Source organism: Monopterus albus, unplaced genomic scaffold, assembly GCF_001952655.1.
Source record: "Monopterus albus unplaced genomic scaffold, M_albus_1.0 scaffold104.1, whole genome shotgun sequence".
NCBI lineage: Eukaryota > Metazoa > Chordata > Actinopteri > Synbranchiformes > Synbranchidae > Monopterus > Monopterus albus.
Window position 1 is genome coordinate 568,318 of NW_018127984.1, and position 16,918 is coordinate 585,235.

General features: G+C 41.0%; 2 protein-coding genes across 4 annotated transcripts; one reads left to right on the forward strand and one right to left on the reverse strand.

Annotated features, from left to right (window-relative positions):
• Positions 1-2,374: 2,374 nt before the first annotated feature.
• Positions 2,375-6,162, forward strand: brms1 (BRMS1 transcriptional repressor and anoikis regulator). Of its 3 annotated transcripts, none has more exons than XM_020610126.1 (10): positions 2,375-2,527; positions 3,872-4,096; positions 4,184-4,274; positions 4,401-4,528; positions 4,792-4,871; positions 4,983-5,079; positions 5,154-5,243; positions 5,437-5,501; positions 5,760-5,793; positions 5,886-6,162. In XM_020610126.1, exons 2-10 carry the CDS (start codon positions 3,874-3,876, stop codon positions 5,891-5,893), a joined length of 816 nt encoding a protein of 271 aa, XP_020465782.1. In that variant the 5' UTR covers positions 2,375-2,527; positions 3,872-3,873; the 3' UTR covers positions 5,894-6,162. The 3 variants fall into 3 exon arrangements, with proteins under 3 accessions (XP_020465782.1, XP_020465780.1, XP_020465781.1); XM_020610124.1 differs by having other exon boundaries at positions 2,377-2,527; positions 5,760-5,799; XM_020610125.1 differs by lacking the exon at positions 2,375-2,527 and adding an exon at positions 2,552-2,635 and having other exon boundaries at positions 5,760-5,799.
• A 4,753-nt stretch (positions 6,163-10,915) lies between these two features.
• Positions 10,916-16,195, reverse strand: tmem179ba (transmembrane protein 179Ba). Its single transcript, XM_020610145.1, has 5 exons — positions 16,088-16,195; positions 14,858-15,054; positions 13,839-13,976; positions 13,059-13,137; positions 10,916-12,144 (listed from the first exon to the last, which is right to left on the reverse strand). The coding sequence occupies exons 1-5, from the start codon at positions 16,178-16,180 to the stop codon at positions 11,956-11,958; spliced, it is 696 nt and encodes a 231-aa protein (XP_020465801.1). The 5' UTR covers positions 16,181-16,195; the 3' UTR covers positions 10,916-11,955.
• Positions 16,196-16,918: the final 723 nt, after the last annotated feature.

The window sequence follows — 16,918 nt, forward strand, 5'->3', positions numbered from 1 at the left end:
TGGGTCACACCTACATGGAAACTGAACACGTCTGTGGAGCTCTGTTGGGTTGTGGAGAGGGTACTGTCCTCTGCCTGTCACATCAGCAGAGCCACCAATGAGATGTCTCGACTGGATGGAGGGAGGGAGGCCACTATTTCACATTGAAGCTGTTTAGATGCATTCACCCTTCTTCTTTTTGTTTTTCATTTCTCTCACTCATGCGCACAGGCCAACCTTGGGGCAGAGGAAAGGAAACACGTTAGCAAACACAGCTGCCTTTCACACAGATGTGCTCGCACACACACACACACACACACACACCAAGGGTGCAGTGTTGCAAGAGTGTTTACCCCAGTGCAGCTGCCAATCATCTCTGAGAATAAGCCATCTGTTTCTGATCCTTAGCCAATCAGATCAGAGACTGAAGCCCATTGGCCAATAGGAGAGGCACTAACATTTGCTGTGATTCTGGTAATCCAATTGTGGACACCTGCAGTGACAGCAGACCTCCACTGTCTGTCTCTTTCTCTCTCAGAGCCAACACACACACACACTCTCTGGTCCATTTTCTTCTTGCCGCTCTGTCATGTCTCCCTGGCATCCCCTGTCTCCTCCTTCCATCCAGTTTCATACTTCTGTCAAACCTCCCCTTCTAGCCTTTCTTCATTTTTTTTGAAAAACAGATGTTGCCTTAGGTATTATTTATGTGACACAAACCAAATAAACGGGAGAGATTCATTCTTAAAAAGGTAACACATACTGCTATAAAGGTGTGTTACTGAAAAGAACTGCAGCATGTGGAGAAACTCGCATCTTCTGTTGCTCCTGTTCTTTTCTTTTTAAAAACAAAAAGGAGTTTGATTTGTTTTGTTTGTAGAAATGAGTGTTTAATACTTCAGCCTTGATACAGCGATTTTGTTTAGAAAAAAAAAAAAACCACTTTACACTTGCCATTTGAATACTAGTCTGTTTTTATTGTGATCATGACATTTCTTGCTGCCAGGCCTTGGATTAACGTGTTTTTTTAACAGAAATCCATTCAGATACATTTTGGTACGATTGCTTTTGCCTTCCTATAGCGGTGTTTCCAAATCAAACACGGTCGGCATTTTTTTCAAGACAATTTGGTTGTTTGGATTATAACAGGCAAACTCGATTAGTACCTAAATTTGAGTGGATTTTCATTTCTAAATCCAGGTTTGGATTATACCTTCTTAGACTGTTACTGAGAAGTCAGTTTTTTTTTACTGTTGGGGAAAATTGCAAAAAATATATATATACTGAATATTATCATTGAGGCTAAATACAAGAGCTAAACCATGTGGACTGGATGAATAATGTCTTTTTTTTGACAATGATTAGATCAAACCAACAAACAAATGTAGCAATATCAACAACAGGTCTTGTTTCTGCCCAATTTTGTTACACTTTTATGCAACTTTAATAAAAACATGTAAAATGGACATAATGTTTGACTTTTTTTTGTCAGTTCTCTGCTACAGAAGGGTTTTATAGGGGATTATATTTATCCAGCAATGCATCCCTTTTAAATGTGATACTTATTTGTGTTCAGTTTATTCATTTGAAATCGGACCTTATTTACTGACCTTTTTATAGGGTACTGTCTTCACGCCAAAACACAGGTGCAGTTAATGGCAATAACATGGCCCTGTAGGCCATATCAGTGACAAACACTACATTATAAATTAATGTTATTAATTCCACTTGCGCTTTCTCTGCTATGACGTGCCAAAATGTCTGCCATGAAAAAGGCCTATTGTCAAAATGATATGAATCCCACCATTATAATTTACACTGCTCCCTATACGTTACTTTGGTGCCATCTTGTGGTTAACTTCAGTATCACAACTACTGTAGTGCACTTTAATTTCTGTTCTAAGCACACGTTTGGTTAATGTCAGAACAGCCGTTCGGTTAGGGAGGAATGATGCTAATCACCACTATGGTGGCTGCATTAGCACAGAGTTTGCAAATATTTGCTTATTCTCCTGTATGGGGTATTATCAGGGAAACTACTGCATTATAACACTTTGAATCACTGTGTCTTTTACAAATTCAAATTTTCATTAAATGGTTCACACATTAATATAGACTTTTTGAGACCATATACACTGTGATACTTTATGCCTACATTATAACTGAAGAACATTTTTGTACATCACAGGGGTGGTAAATTGCTAAATCAGGTAAACTTTCTATAAGTGCAAATTACTGAATTTAAAGTGTTATTGTATATAGCATAAAAGGTGCTATCACATATGTAGGCTGGGGCTATAGTAAAACAATAAATATTAACTGCTAGAGAATACTATAATATAATACTTTCATCTGTAGTGTTTATGTGGCAGGTAACATTGTTATTTGGTCAGCCCAACACTAGGACTCGGCGCTGATTGGCTGGGCTTACGGGTTGTAGAGTCCGGCAAAGTGTCGAACTGAAGACTGAACAGACGAGGAAGTACTTTTTCAAATGGAAATATATTAAAGCATAGTTTTAATTTCTGTTGCCTAACAGAGGGAGAAGGTGAGCAAGCTCTTCTGTTTACTCCCTAGCACTGTGAAGAGAAGGCTCTTTGTTTACAAACAGCATCGCTTTCCTGCAGGGACGGATAACGAAATTACTCTGTATGCGGTAGGAAGAGTCTAGTGTATATGAAGGCATCTCTGGTAGTGCTTCAGCATGTTTAGTGCCCCTTAAACGCAGATGATATTGTTTACTGTTAAAGCCCAAATAGGTTTAGAGACCATTTTAACAATAAAACTGTATGATGTAAAGTCATTCCCTTACTGTGTGTGGTTTCAATTGTTAGCTACTGTTGCACTTGACTTCACAATGGTTTATTTGCCGCTAAATTGAAATTTAAATGCGAGGACTCTTTAATTCATTTATTGGGTATTGTAAGTGCATGCCCTGACAGTTGAACGGGCTTTAGACCCTGCTTGGCTTTTTATTATATACTAATAACCGCCATCGAGTCCGTAACAGTGACCATTTTAGACTATGACATCACGGAGCCTACAGTGGTCAAGGTAGAGACGTGTGGAAACAAGACATCCGGTTTAAGAAACAAAATAAAAGCCCTTATAATGCATGAAGCCACATTTTGGTGGGAACGAAGTATTTATATCACATTTATAATTATTTTCCTTAGCATGTTCGTTTGCAATATGAATGTGTCCTCTTTATCTTATCAGGTTTTACTTTCCGTCAAGCAAAATCTGATAATTTCCGGTCGCGTACAGGCGTTTCTCTAGCTGGCTTGGCACAAATACGGAAAGCATACGGTAGCTCGGAGTCCCGCGGTCTTCCCTTTGCTACTGTAATTGTATTGTATCTCTTGGGGAAAACAAGAATTTGCCATTAAATGACGGACAGGCCTCTGCTTTACAAACAGTGGTGTGTTTTATCATGTGTCTGCCTTCTGAGCCCCTTTTAAGGTTTAACATTATTACAGCCCAGCATCTCAAGTAACGATATGGCTCCTGCTTCAGTTTAACTACATCCATCAGCATCACCCAGGACAATACTGAGAAATGTTAGCCCCAATAAAACTGTGTCAATATAGATAATTCCATTAGTGTAAATCCATTTTATTAGGACACATTAAGTGCAGCAGAAGTAGGGCCAGAAATAGTAAAGTGTCAAAACAGTTTTAAATGTAAGGGTCGCTGCCCCCTAAGAAACCATATAATAAAGTCTGTGTCTAGTTCTGAAATAGTTAAGGATGCTGTCTGAAATACCTTTGCAGCTGTGCACTGAATTTGGCAAAATAGATCATCTTATTAAAGTATTTTTACATAACCATATCAATATTTACTTTACTTTACTTTTACCCTACCCAGACACTTCTTTTGTCTCTGTTTCCAGCGATGCCCACCCAACCCCCTGTGAGGGAGCCCGAGGAGGAGATGGAGGCAGAAGGAGAGTCACAGCTCCCTGAAGCCAATGGAGAGATGGAGGAGCCGAGAGAGCATGAAGGAAGGGGAGGTGGAAGAGCAGAGGAGACCTTGGAGGAGAGCATGGAGGAAAGGGACAGTGATTTAGAAGAGAGTGAAGAGGAAGAAGAAGAGGAGGAAGAAGAGGAGAGTTCAGGTAAATGCCAAGCACTACACTGAACTGACTGATTGTTTTGACATATGCAAGAAGGGAGAGTGTTCACTGTCTGTGCCCTCTGTGAAGAGATGGATGATGAAGACTGTGAGCGGAGGAGAGGAGAGTGTCTAGATGAGATGCTGGATCTGGAAAAACAATTTCAGGAGCTGAAAGAGAAGTAAGTTGAACTGTGGCAATGGGCGCACTCTACTCTTTCCTTCTAGTGTGATTTGAAATAATCTCAGTTCTATATGAGCGATGGAAGAAAAAAGAAGCAGACAAAAACTTTTCCATGTGATTGCAGGCTGTTTCGGGAGCGGTTGAACCAAGTGAAAGTGAAGTTGGATGAAGTGTTGACAGGGAAGGCCGGAGAATACAGGGAACCACTGGCTGCACTACAAGACAACATGCAGATACGAACACAAGTGGCTGGTATGTAAAAACAAAACCCACCTGCCAGCACCTCTTTAGCTCATTACTTAACATAATTTCTTTACTCTCTACATAAACCAGGGTGTAAAAACAATGAGTTTTGGTTTTACAGGAGCCGTGGATGTTCAAATTTTGAGTTAAAAATGTGAAATTGTAGGGTAGAGTACAAATATTTTTTATATCTAGTGGTTTCTCTCTGTGTCTGAAAGTAACTGAGAACCCGAAAAACCCACAGTGGCACCTGTCTTTGTATTTATCTCCAGGAGTGTACAGAGAGCTGTGTCTGCAGGTGATCAAACACAAGTATGAGTGTGAAAGACAAGGAGCAAGGCAGCACCTGGAGGTATTGCGCACACACACACACACACACACACACACGCACACACAGTAACTTTATACTACATAGGGAGGGACACGAATAAAATGATACAACTGCACGTCGTGTATGTTACAGAGTGAGCAGACACTGCTGTTTGACGCCATGAAGACAGAGCTGCTTGAAAAGATAAGGACACTGGAGGAAGACAGACAGAATATAGATCTGACCTCAGGTAAGCCATTGTCAGAAGAGATAAACCCACAAACAGCAGCAAAACCTCATATCATTTATATTTTCTGATCCCAGAGTGGAGCGATGAGATGAAGAGCAAGAAGTGTAAAAAGAAAAACCTCCTGGGTCAGTCGGAGAGAAAAAAGAAAGTTGCTCTTGTTTCAGGTGAACATTAACCTTTTGTTTTTCATTTAACATCTGCCCACCTCACCATCCTTTTACCTTTCTGCACATTTTATTAGTGTCACTCGCATCACGGCACTTTCCTTTCCCAGCTGTTGTTCTGTATATGTAGTTTCTCTGTTTTGTTTATTCTGCTTCACGAGGTTATTACTAAAAATCCCCTTCTGCCTTGCAGGACCTTTTATCGTCTACATGTTGAGAGACATTGACATCCTTGAAGACTGGACTGCTATCAAGAAGGTAATAAATAAGTAGCTACATTTACATTTAAACCTCCAAATTTCTCAACTGTTGCACACACTAAAATGATATTTCAGTGTGTTTACATTAACTGAATAAAAGAGTTCATTCCTGAATGCTACAGTACACCTTCGAAGACTTTACTGGGTTATTATCTCCACCAAGAGCTTTTAATATCATTACAGTATTTCAGTTTTTAACCATTTAAAATTTTTCATGGTTAGAGATGTTTTGGTAACTGAGTTTGTGTGTTTCCAGGCGAAAGCAGTACTGTCGCCTCTCAAAAAGAAAGGTGAAAGTAAGTTTACCTCTACTAGCAAACGCATGTAAACATACCATGTTGAGAAGATTTTGTCTCTAACCTGTTCTCATTTTGTATTTCAGAGCGGTGAAAATAGGAGGAGCAGACCAAGCGGCAGAAAAACAAGCTTAACACGCACACACACACACATTCCCAGCTACTTCCACTAACAGTTGTGGTTTTGTCCCAGCTGAAGCCCAGCAGACTGTTGTGTTGTTTTCTCGGCACCTTTGACCCCAGCGACAACCACCCTTTCTTGTTTGTTATCTATTGCTATTTAAATAAATTCTTAATGATATGACAACCATGTATTTATAGAATGATTTATAATGGTGATTAAAATTTTAATCTTTTGTGACACAAGCTTTGTCCGTGTGCCTTGTCCTTTCTTGTGAATTGTGTGTGCATGAAACTAACTGTAGAAGAGCTGCCTGAATGGAATCTAATCAATAAAATATGAGTGATCAATTTTTGGCAAGGAAATTTTGGCATTTGGCTGATTGTACTGGCCCTTTATAGAAATTTTAACTGGTACAAAGGCACTGGATGGTTAACGGCCTTTAAAATATAACCCACAAAAGGGAAATAAAGGTAACCTGACGTAAAAAACAAAAAAACACTTTCACTATAAAGGTATTAGCTTGAATCACTGTTTGGCAAAGAGAATACTGTGACTTTCTGGGTTTACTGGATCCTTAGAGGTAGTTAAACTAGTAGAAATCACTATATGGTTTATAGTCTACAACAGAAAAATACGCAGTCAAATTATTGCAAAGTGGATCATTTTCTTTATTTTAAATGTATAGCCCACATCAGTCATGCTTGAGTCTAGTTTCCAAATATAAAAGGGTATCTGGAATATGTAACCTTTTTATGAATAAATGTACTTTGAACATGGCTGAATGTTTACTTTCTCAAACTGGCTGGATAATGGCACACTTAAATCAAAGTAGTTTATTTTTGAGTAATATACGGCAGCAGACACAAATCGACCTCTGTCACAGGCAAATGTATGACCACCTGTGGTAAGTACAGCCTTTCTAGCATATAGACATACTACATCCAGCAATCATTTTCTGGCAAACAGTCAATTTTGGCACATCTGATCTAATAGCTGTGGGTGTACAGTTCCTAAACTGTGCTTTGAGCAGAACACCTGCGTCTCTTTACATCTCCTTACCGGCTAAAGTTCTTCAGGCACAAGTGATCAGCAGCAGGTTTTTTCAAATAAGTCTGTGCCGGGGTGTGTCTGCCCTGCAGCATCTCCTACCAGATGAAGCACCTCCCCCCCGTCTTTCACAGTGATGTGGTTTCTCTTCTTCAGTGAAGCATTTCCAGCAGAACTCACACTTGTGCTCTGTTTGCAGAGCGTGTGTAGTTTTGGCACGGACGTCGCGTCTGTGTGGTTTCTCTGCTGTGGGAAAATATTAGTGGGAGATATTTTTGTTCTCCCCAGCTACATGCATGAGAGGGCCAGAATATTAGGAACACCCAAAACTACAACACCTTTAACTATGACCTCAATAATAAACACACATCACATGTATGACAGTCCCCCCCAAAACGGAAACATTTTAAGCTTTATAAACACAAATGTTAAGGCGGAAGTGCTGCATTGAATTGCACACGTTTGAACAGGTGTACCTAATAAAGTGGCCTGTCAGTGTATATCAATGGGGACATAACTTCATGAGCCCCAGAATCTACTCCAGAGTCCTAACACTACAGACGTAAAAAGGCATAACGTTAGTTCCCCTCAAACTTCGGCTACATGGCCAAGCTCAAAGAGGGCCAACAGAACAAGATCCATCTATCCATTATCTGTACCGCTTACCCCAACGAGGGTCTGGGGGACTGTACGGCAGGGTTACCCAGGCTCCACCGCGCCGCCTTGGGGCAAGATAGTACAGTATGTTTTCGCTGATAGCCCAATTTTCATAGCTCTTTAAATAAGATAAACAAGTCAAATAAGGACAGAGCGCATAAAACTGAAGCTTCCTCAGCTGAAGTGTAGATTGTTTGTTATAGCTACGTTTGCTGCTGAAAAAGAATGAATGACAATTGAAAAGCAGCCCCCACCGCTTTCCTGCCTCGTCTCTTCTTCTTCTTCCTATGTTTGTTGGGGGTTTGCAAGCTAACTTAAGGAACATTACCGCCACCGACTGGGCCGGAGTGTGACACAACAATAGAGCCCAAGGAATTAAAAAAGGTTCTTACCTTGTCTCTTCTAAAACTTCCTAATATCTGATAGTTAAACTTTACGTTGTTTTGTTAGTTACATGGAATGTATTCTGTTTTTTCATGTACATCGTTTCAGTTTTCTTCTTCTTCCGTTTTCTTTATTAGCAGTCAGCAAACCAGAATGATGTATTACTGCCACCTACTGGACTGAAGTGTCGCGCCTATACATTAAAAAACACGCGAGGTCTCTGTGCTGTACTTGTTTGTTTTAAGAAGTTATTTTTAAAATATTATGTACTTCCCATGATGCAGACTCCTTATTTGTCTAATTTAGCTCACTGTTTCCACAGGAGGAAACCTTGAATGTAGGAAAATACATGCTTTTTTATTTATTTTGGGTGTGCCAAGCCCAAGATCAAATTCCTTCATATAGCCTAGGCTATAATTGTTGCTTTGGAACTTTTACAGACTAAACTTATATGAATAATGAAAAACATAGTGATTTTTCATGACATAAAAAATATGTGACGAAATCCAGCTAAACGAGAAGGTGGACAGATGCTTGAGAATAGCAAAAGAGACAAGAGTGTGTATGGAAATTGTTTATTAAATACACAAAAGGAGAAACAGAGGAGAGATTAAATGCATGTGCCTATTCACACTGCACCAGCAGAAACCAAGAAGAATGAGAAAGAACTGTGTATTTTTATAAAGTGCTGTTTTTGTCTTTGTCACATCCTTGTTTTTCTTGCTGTTTGTCTGTCTTCTCTGAACTCCCTGACACACACAGGTCTGTTCAGTATTAGGCCTTTGAATTACTTTCTCCCGGAGATCCTGGATACAGGTGGCCGAAATGAGCTTTCTCCGCAGGGCGGCCGGGCGCACCCTTAGAGATAGGGTGAGGAGCTCGGTGACCCGGGAGGAGCTCAGAGTAGAACCGCTGCTCCTCCACATCGAGAGGAGCCAGCTGAGGTGGCTCGGGCATCTGTTTCGGATGCCTCCTGGGCGCCTTCCTAGGGAGGTGTTCCGGGCATGTCCCACCGGGAAGAGGCCCCGGGGAAGACCCAGGACACGCTGGAGGGACTATGTCTCTCGTCTGGCCTGGGAACGCCTCAGCATTCCCCCGGAGGAGCTGGAGGAAGTGTCTGGAGAGAGAGAAGTCTGGGCATCACTGCTGCCCCCGCGACCCGGTCCCGGATAAGGGGAGGAAGATGGATGGATGGATGGAATTACTTTCTGTTACAGAGAAACAAAATATCAAGGTACTTTTTCTATCACAAGTATTTTTCAGACCTAATTGTGGGAAGTTGACACCAACTTGTCGAGTTAACATTAGTTTTAGTTGGTGCTGGGTTCTAATTGCATCTAGTTTTTTGCTCCTTTCTTCACAATCTTGCCTATCACTTCACACATCTGCCCTTCTTCCTTCCTGTTTTTTTTTTTTTTTGGTCTCTTTGTTATCCTCCCTCACCCATTTCCACTTCTCCTTTCAGAGTTTCTAGAGACTATCTCCTTCTTCTCCATCTTCCTTGTGGGAGCTGTCTGTTGACCACTGCTGCTGCCATTTTGCCTCCTCACCATTTCCTCATAGCTGCTTGCTGAGTTTTCGTGCCTGCCTCTCCCTGGCTTCAAAGGCAGATTTGGTGTTCATGAGCTCGTCCAGTTGCCGGTGGATCCAGGCCATGTCGAGCTGGGTGACCTCACACTGCTCCCTCAGGGTGGCCGACTCCACCCTCAGCTGCATGGCAGCCAATGAGAGCTGCTGGCTGCATTCACGACACTGCTTCTGCATCCTCTTGGCGTCGCTCAGGAGGGACTCCACGCTCACTGCCTCCAACTCACACTGATCATGTGACATGTTCTGGGCAGACAGAGACGAGTGTAGGTCAGACATGAAGGTTCTGGAAGGGATACAATGATTGGCTTGTAGACATTTAAGCAGACAGATGCCTGAAAACGTTGATTTTAAATATATTTCCAGTTGACAGACTGTGTGATTCATTATTGAGATTTAAGGACTCTGCTCTGTTCTCTGCAGTTTTGGCAGTAAACTAGAGGCTCACTGCCAAAAAAGCAGATAAATTGACTCAATAGCTCACAGCTACAACTCCAGCACAGGCCAAAAGGTTTAAAACAGAACATTTGATCTGTGTAGAGTGAAGTAGCTTAAAAGGGCTTATAATGGCTTTACTCAGTCTGCACTGTCTGCTGCTCTTGTTTGCCTTTCATCCCCATCTTTCCACAAGTCTGACGCTTTTTCACCACTTTACTCCTCAGTTATATGTATTTATACACATACAGCTTATTATTTTAATTATTGATAATCAGATAGGATGTGACAAAGCCTTACCATTGACTCCAGAGTCAAATATATCAGGAGCTTTGTGGTCTTCTTCAGGACTCAAGTTTCAGAAGGTCCTCGCTGTTCTCCACGGCACTCTTCCTACTTGCTCATCCTTTAACAATTTCCTGTGCATATCTCAACAAAATTAAATCACACGCTTCCATTCCAGGTTTGACCTTGACTTTAGGTGGAAATGGTGAATACTTGGAACAGTTTACAGGAAGAAATGCCTGTGTTTCTTTACAGTCTCTTTCCCCATTGGTCTCCTTTCCTCTTTCTCTTGTCAGTGAACATTATCTTCTTCTACTTCAGGGCTCAAGTAAGGTCAGGTAATCCAGTAAGATTACACATTAAGGGAGAGAGAGATTCAGTGGTTCTGGTAGCAGTAAGATCATTCTGTCAAGATTAATCTGTCAGGTAACAACTCACACAGTAACCATCTCTATGTACGGCAATCACAAGTCTTGTGCACATTTGCTAGGTTTTCACCACAGATATGATAGTTAGCAGAATTTATTAGTACTTTTTAATCAGTCACTTTTTGTTTTCCTTCAAACAGGACAGGTAGGTTTACATACAACATGTGCCAAATTGTTGTTGTTCTCCTCAGGTTCGCATTTGTGTTGTGGGTCTGTTGGAGCTGAGTCTTTACCTATTGTCAACCAGCAGAGGGCGACACAGCTCAACATATCCACTGTCATGTGGTCATTCTCTTAAGTAACCGCCTGTTAAATAGAAGCTTTAAACAGGACGACAGATTTTAAAAAAGGTCATTGTGATTAAACGCTCTGGTTTATTGTTTAAAAAAAGTAGCACATCATGTGTCAAGCAGCATCACATCAAACAGCAACACTGAAACATAATATGGCATAATGTTATTCCTATTGTGTCTAATGAGTGCTCTTTCAAACAGTGGTTTAGTTCACACTCTGACAATGAACAATCCAAAAACAACAATTTGAAGACAAAATGAAAAGAAGAGAAATAGGCCTAGCAAAGAATGAAGACAACAAACAATAAAACTGGTGGCATGGAGGACCATGTACTCAGTAAAGACTTCAGATGGATTAAAAAACGTGACCTTGAGATACCGAGACCCAGTGTGGTTAATTTGCAAAATTAATATGTTTAACATAACACACATCTTCTAGCTGCATCAAAAGTACAAAGTCTGATCATACTAGTGAAATTTAAATTCCTGCAATGAACAGTCTCCCATTTCTCAGCTGTGTAAACAAAGAAGCACACATTCACATCTCTGTGTGAGCCAGTAGTTACACATTTGAGATGTGTTAAATATGGGAACTGGGCAAACACAAATATCAACAATTTAATCTCGTTGTGTGTGGTGAGTCTGCTTCAGACAGACACGGTTGATTGTTTTAACAACATATGTGCACCTGACGAGGGACACGTGGTCTTGAATCCCATCCTTGTCGAGCAATAACGCTTCTGCCAATTAATCACAAATTGCTTTTTTAAGTTCCATATGGTATCTCGAACATGTTGGTATTGACAAAAATGCTTGAGATTGAAGGCAGTGCACTCTAAATGCGTTTATCCTTTTTCTACATGTACGCCCACCTTATCATTTTGTGCTAACATATGCGCTTCTGTAATATGCATCCTCACTGTGGCCCTGAAGGACGGTTGAAAAATGGCTCCGTCTCTTCAGGAGTTGCCCCTGAACCACCGAAAGGCCCATCGTGCCCTCTGTCACCTCCTGTGATCATGTTTGACCCTGAACTCCGACAGTTCTGAACGATCACCAGAACCCCGATGATGAGCCAGAAGAAGAAGTTGACCCACACTGCCGTCTGAGGGGGAGTCAGGGAGGAGACAACACATCACACATCTGTGAATCTATAGCCCCTTTCAGACACGATACCTGGGAATTTGCAGGTTACATGTAGCAGTGCTGTGTGCGAATTCCTGGCAAAGCTTTGTACAAGTGAGCTATATATAGTGAATAAAAAGGGGGAGCTGTGTTAGCAAGAACAAAGCAGTGAAACGGAGAACTGCTGTCACTGTGACCGTGACCACTTCACTTCAGACATGTAGCCAGTTCGACCCTAGCCAACTATTTGACCAGGCCAGTAACACTTTGCTGGCTGCATGACTCGGGGCTTTGTTCAGACATGATGCCTAGATGTGAAGTAGCCAGCAAACTCCTGGCTGGGGGCGCATGTCTGAAAGGGGGCTTATATGAGAAGTTAGTGACAGACCCACACTACATACAGTATATGCTCTTATATGTGGTCTTTCCTGACTACATGATTTATAGTAACTGCCACTATATAAAGAAACTGTCTAAAACACTACTGATTAAAGAATCCACACTGTACATTCGTTCACATCAGCCTCATAAAAAAAAAGAAAAGCTCCATTCACTTTTGTTTTGGACCTCTTACTCCGGTGAATGTGTGGAAAATGTTCCCAGTGGCGTAGCACACTGTAGCTGTAATAATGGTCTATTAAAACTTGCTGGTGAATGTGTTGTGCACTGAGTTGCTCTAGGATAAATTTGTGAATAAAAGGAATATTTGAAGTTTTCTGCTTGAGCTTGATCCAAAATATTGTATTTTTCCCATGTTTGTAATCACAGTAGACCCAATGTTTTTACTGGTATGTGAACTGAATTTGTGCCTCTGTCGACTTAAGCAGAGAGCTGGTTATTGTACCCGTGTTATTCCAGACATAAAAAAAAAAAAGTAGTGAAGGAAACACTGACCTCTGCTCTGTGTAGACTGCTGTAAAATGATTCTCCATTAAGCGTACCGACCCATTTTCTAGTCTGGGCATCCTCACAGCTTGAGAGACAAAAATAAATTGCAAGTTAGAAAGCTGAAAGAAAACAGATTATTAAGTTTCAGTCTGTTTTCTTGTCCCATTAAATATGTATCTTATATGAAATATTTTAGCTGCCAAAGTCCTTTCAAAATAATCAGAAAATAGTGAAAATGTCCACTTAGATTCACAGGTTTCCATGGATTGGTTTCAAACTTAATGGTGTTCAAGAGCCACTGAGTTTACTATCAAAGGAGCTGCTCAGAGGAGGAACCATGACAAGCCACAATAAACATAAATAACTCAAAGGTCCTTCCAACAAGAGGTTACCAGCTAAGGAATGTTGGGCAGTTTAATGATATTTCCTTCTCTTTTCAGAGCACGTGTAGGTTGCCATATAAAAAAAATCTGTAGCATTGTGGGTGTTTCAGTGCTTTCAGCTGAACAAAGGGAGCTCTTGAAACAACTCTACAACAGCCACGAGACCTGTGTAACTTGTTTACAGGCACAAAAATGACTAACATGTACTGTATCTGCTTTCATATGTGAAGGGAAAGGAAAGTGGAGCTTTTACTGACTGAAACGCTCCAGTGAGTGGTTTTAATAGTGACAAACTAGGCCATGAAAGAGACATGAGGACACAAACAGTTTTGTGTAAGAGAGACGCAAAAGCTCACTGGGCTTCAAATGTCGTGTTTAGCTTCATTTGGGATTTGTGTGTCACCTGGTAATGTTGGGAACAGTTTGTTTGAGCGAGCTGCAGAGTGAGTTGCGTCCGACCCTCAAAATGCACCCCGTGACGAGCAGGAAGAACAGGAAGATGCCGCACACAACCGTGATCAGGTTCATCCACACACGCTCCCTGTAAAAAAAAACAGAAAGAGCGTGAGAAGAGCTGGGAACATTTTGAAGTGATGGAAAAGTGAAGGGGAAGAAGAAAGTGTTATCTCAACCTCTGACCAAACAAGGAAACTCTATCAAACTACCGTATGTAACATGCCACTATGTTATCGTGGGATGACCCATGTCCTCTTTTTGATCCTTTTTTCCATTTCTACTCCATGTTTTTATTATTCTCACCAGCTATGCAGCCTGGACTGTTGAACTAGCTTCAGAGATGTCATTCAGCCTGTAAAACCTGCAGTAAAATCCTTATTAAACATCCTGCTAACTTGCCTAAAAGAAGTGTACTAGTCTGGGTTTAGTTGTTGTTTCACTGTCATAATAACAAAAGTACTGGTCTACGGTAAAGATGGGCAACGTAGCAGTTTTAATATGCAATATTATTACCAATCAAGCAATCTTACCGTTGCTTTTGTCTGATTATGATATTTTTATCAGGACAATATAATTTCAAGTAATTCAACTGTTCAATGTATAAATAAATAAAAGCACCATGAGCCATGTGAAAAGTTTGACATGTTTGCTTCTAAAACCTTTTCACAGATGCATTCATGCATGTCTATGCTGACTAAGATGAAGGAGGAGGATACTGGTACCAGCTTTAAAATATTCTACAAGCTGCAAAGCAATTTGCAAAGATATAAAGTGAGAAGAGCCCTGGGTAAACTGTGGTTGCTGCAGCTTTAGTGATGCACCAAACTCAGTTTACAGCCATTTAAAACAATGAGCAATGAAATCAGGACTTCAAGGACAGAGAAAGGAGAATGAAGACTGAAGAACACAGATAATGTCTGAAACAATTTCCCATAAAAAACAAATCAAGTCAAAACAGTTCATCACCTTTTGACATCCCCGTCAGAGCACATAGCATACACCCAGGACACAGTCTGTGAGAAACACACCACTGCCACAATGATTGATATGGCCGACACAAAATAACACATAGACGGGGAGCTGGACGACTGGACACCAATAAGGCCTCCTGTTGCATTGTAGCTGACGTGTCCATACAGCATACACAGACTTCCAAAGTGACCCTGAAAGAAACGAGGGCAGAGACATTTGGAATTCCAACTTATTTTTATTTAGTTTTGTCTTAATATTATTATATTGTTTCAATAACTTTTTTGTCACATTATTATTTTCACAAAACTATTAACAACCTACTAAGAACAAACGCACACACACACACGTCTGGTTGTGAAAACACTCATTGACATAATGCATGTAGCCCCATATCATGATCCTAACCTTAACCTAATTCTAACCTGAACCCTAAAACCACGTCTAAACCCTTCACAGTGCTTCTGAAAGGTGACGACAGGCCAAAATGTCCTCAAAGCGACTGTACTGTACTAAAATGTGTCCACACCAATGTACCACCTGACTCCCCCAAGGGGGCGGGGACTACAACTGAGCACGAGGACCGTCTGGTCACATGATGGGGAAAGTGCCCGAACCTGGATACGACTCTGCTACTGGCGCATTTTGACACGCTCACATATTTTAGTTAGTAAAAAGAAAGCCATGTTAAATAGCTGTTACTTATCAGCGTCTTTACCTAGTACCGTAAAATGAGCGCAGCTAACTGAATAAAGTGGGATGAGCGTCCGGTGACAGCAGCCAACCGTGTCGCTATCAGTGCGACCGAGAGGGAAAACGTAGTTCCCCTACTATGATAAAACAGTGAAAAGTGAAAGAGCGTCTCTTTATGGCCCCCACGCTCTGGTTTTTGACAGTTTCTGGTAAAATAAAAAAAAATGCTGCTATATACAAACAGTTTTGGATGTAGGAAAGTGCAAAGAAACTTTAAAACTTAGTTTTGGTACGTTGTTGCCGCTACAGCGTTCACTTTATCAAACGAACTAATACAGAAGAAAATCCAGTTGTATAGCCTCCAAAAAGTGGGACAGTCAAACGTCCAGGGTTATTTGTCGTTTTATTTTCGCCTTAGGTGCATTTGAAAAACTTTTAGCATCGACATCACTTAAATAGAGTCTACCCGGAAGAAGATGGGAACAACAGACGCATATGATTTTGGCAAGTGATTTAGTTCAGTGAAAAAGTCACCTGGACGATGGTGACAGACGCGGCGGCAACAATCCCACAGACGAAGCTGCTGATGTACAGACCCAAGTGCAGCAGCAGCCCCGGTACCGCCATCGTCCAAGCGCTCCACTCCCTGTCTGGAAGGAGATCGGCGGACAAACACACACAGTGAGATAAGACGCTTCCGGTAAAGCGCTTCACAATAAAATCCTAGACGAACTGCACACAACATTGAGTGATTTGTTGTAAGGTCAAAATAACGAAACATCCGAAGCAAAAACAAGGTCAGTCAGTGTGCAACAGAATAAATCAGTACAAAATCTTCTAAATGTTTTTATTATAGAAAACAAAACGCCCTTACACCTTGCCATATTTTCTATCTATCCTTGATGCAGTCAGTCCAGTGGCACGTTTACATTTTTAAGCGAACAATATCTCATTTCCGGTGATGGTTTGGTTATTTTTGCCAGCTTCATTCAGTTCTCAGTCAGTCAAACTGCCCCGAAACAAGCGGTGTGTGTCAGCTTCCTTCCCGCTTATAGTTATGAAAATCTTCCAATGTAACACTGCATCTCCACATCAGAACTAGACTGTGTAGATTTTTTTATCTTCATAAGTTATCAAATATTCATATGACAGCATTCAAAGTATAGGCTACAACGTGTATGTGCGTGTTGCCCCCTATGCAGCAGCACTAAAGTAGACTAGTAGTTGAGCTATAGAGGGGTTTGCTGTGTGTGTGTGTGTATGTGTGTGTGTGTTTGATAACTGTAATCTGCACTTCATTCACAGGATCCTTTATCCCCTTGCAATTTATATCATATGACTATATATTGTACATAGCCATTACAA

Bases quoted from the DNA above. Each gene is read 5' to 3' on its own strand.
- brms1 (XM_020610124.1), top strand. From the start codon at position 3,874: ATGCCCACCCAACCCCCTGTGAGGGAGCCCGAGGAGGAGATGGAGGCA. The intron at 5,080-5,153 runs GTAAGCCATTGT...TTCTGATCCCAG, and splicing joins GAATATAGATCTGACCTCAG to AGTGGAGCGATGAGATGAAG. The intron at 5,502-5,759 runs GTAATAAATAAG...GTGTGTTTCCAG, and splicing joins ACTGGACTGCTATCAAGAAG to GCGAAAGCAGTACTGTCGCC.
- tmem179ba (XM_020610145.1), bottom strand. From the start codon at position 16,180: ATGGCGGTACCGGGGCTGCTGCTGCACTTGGGTCTGTACATCAGCAGC. The intron at 13,138-13,838 runs GTGACACACAAA...TTGTCTCTCAAG, and splicing joins ACTGTTCCCAACATTACCAG to CTGTGAGGATGCCCAGACTA. The intron at 12,145-13,058 runs GTCAGTGTTTCC...ACTCCCCCTCAG, and splicing joins GCAGTCTACACAGAGCAGAG to ACGGCAGTGTGGGTCAACTT.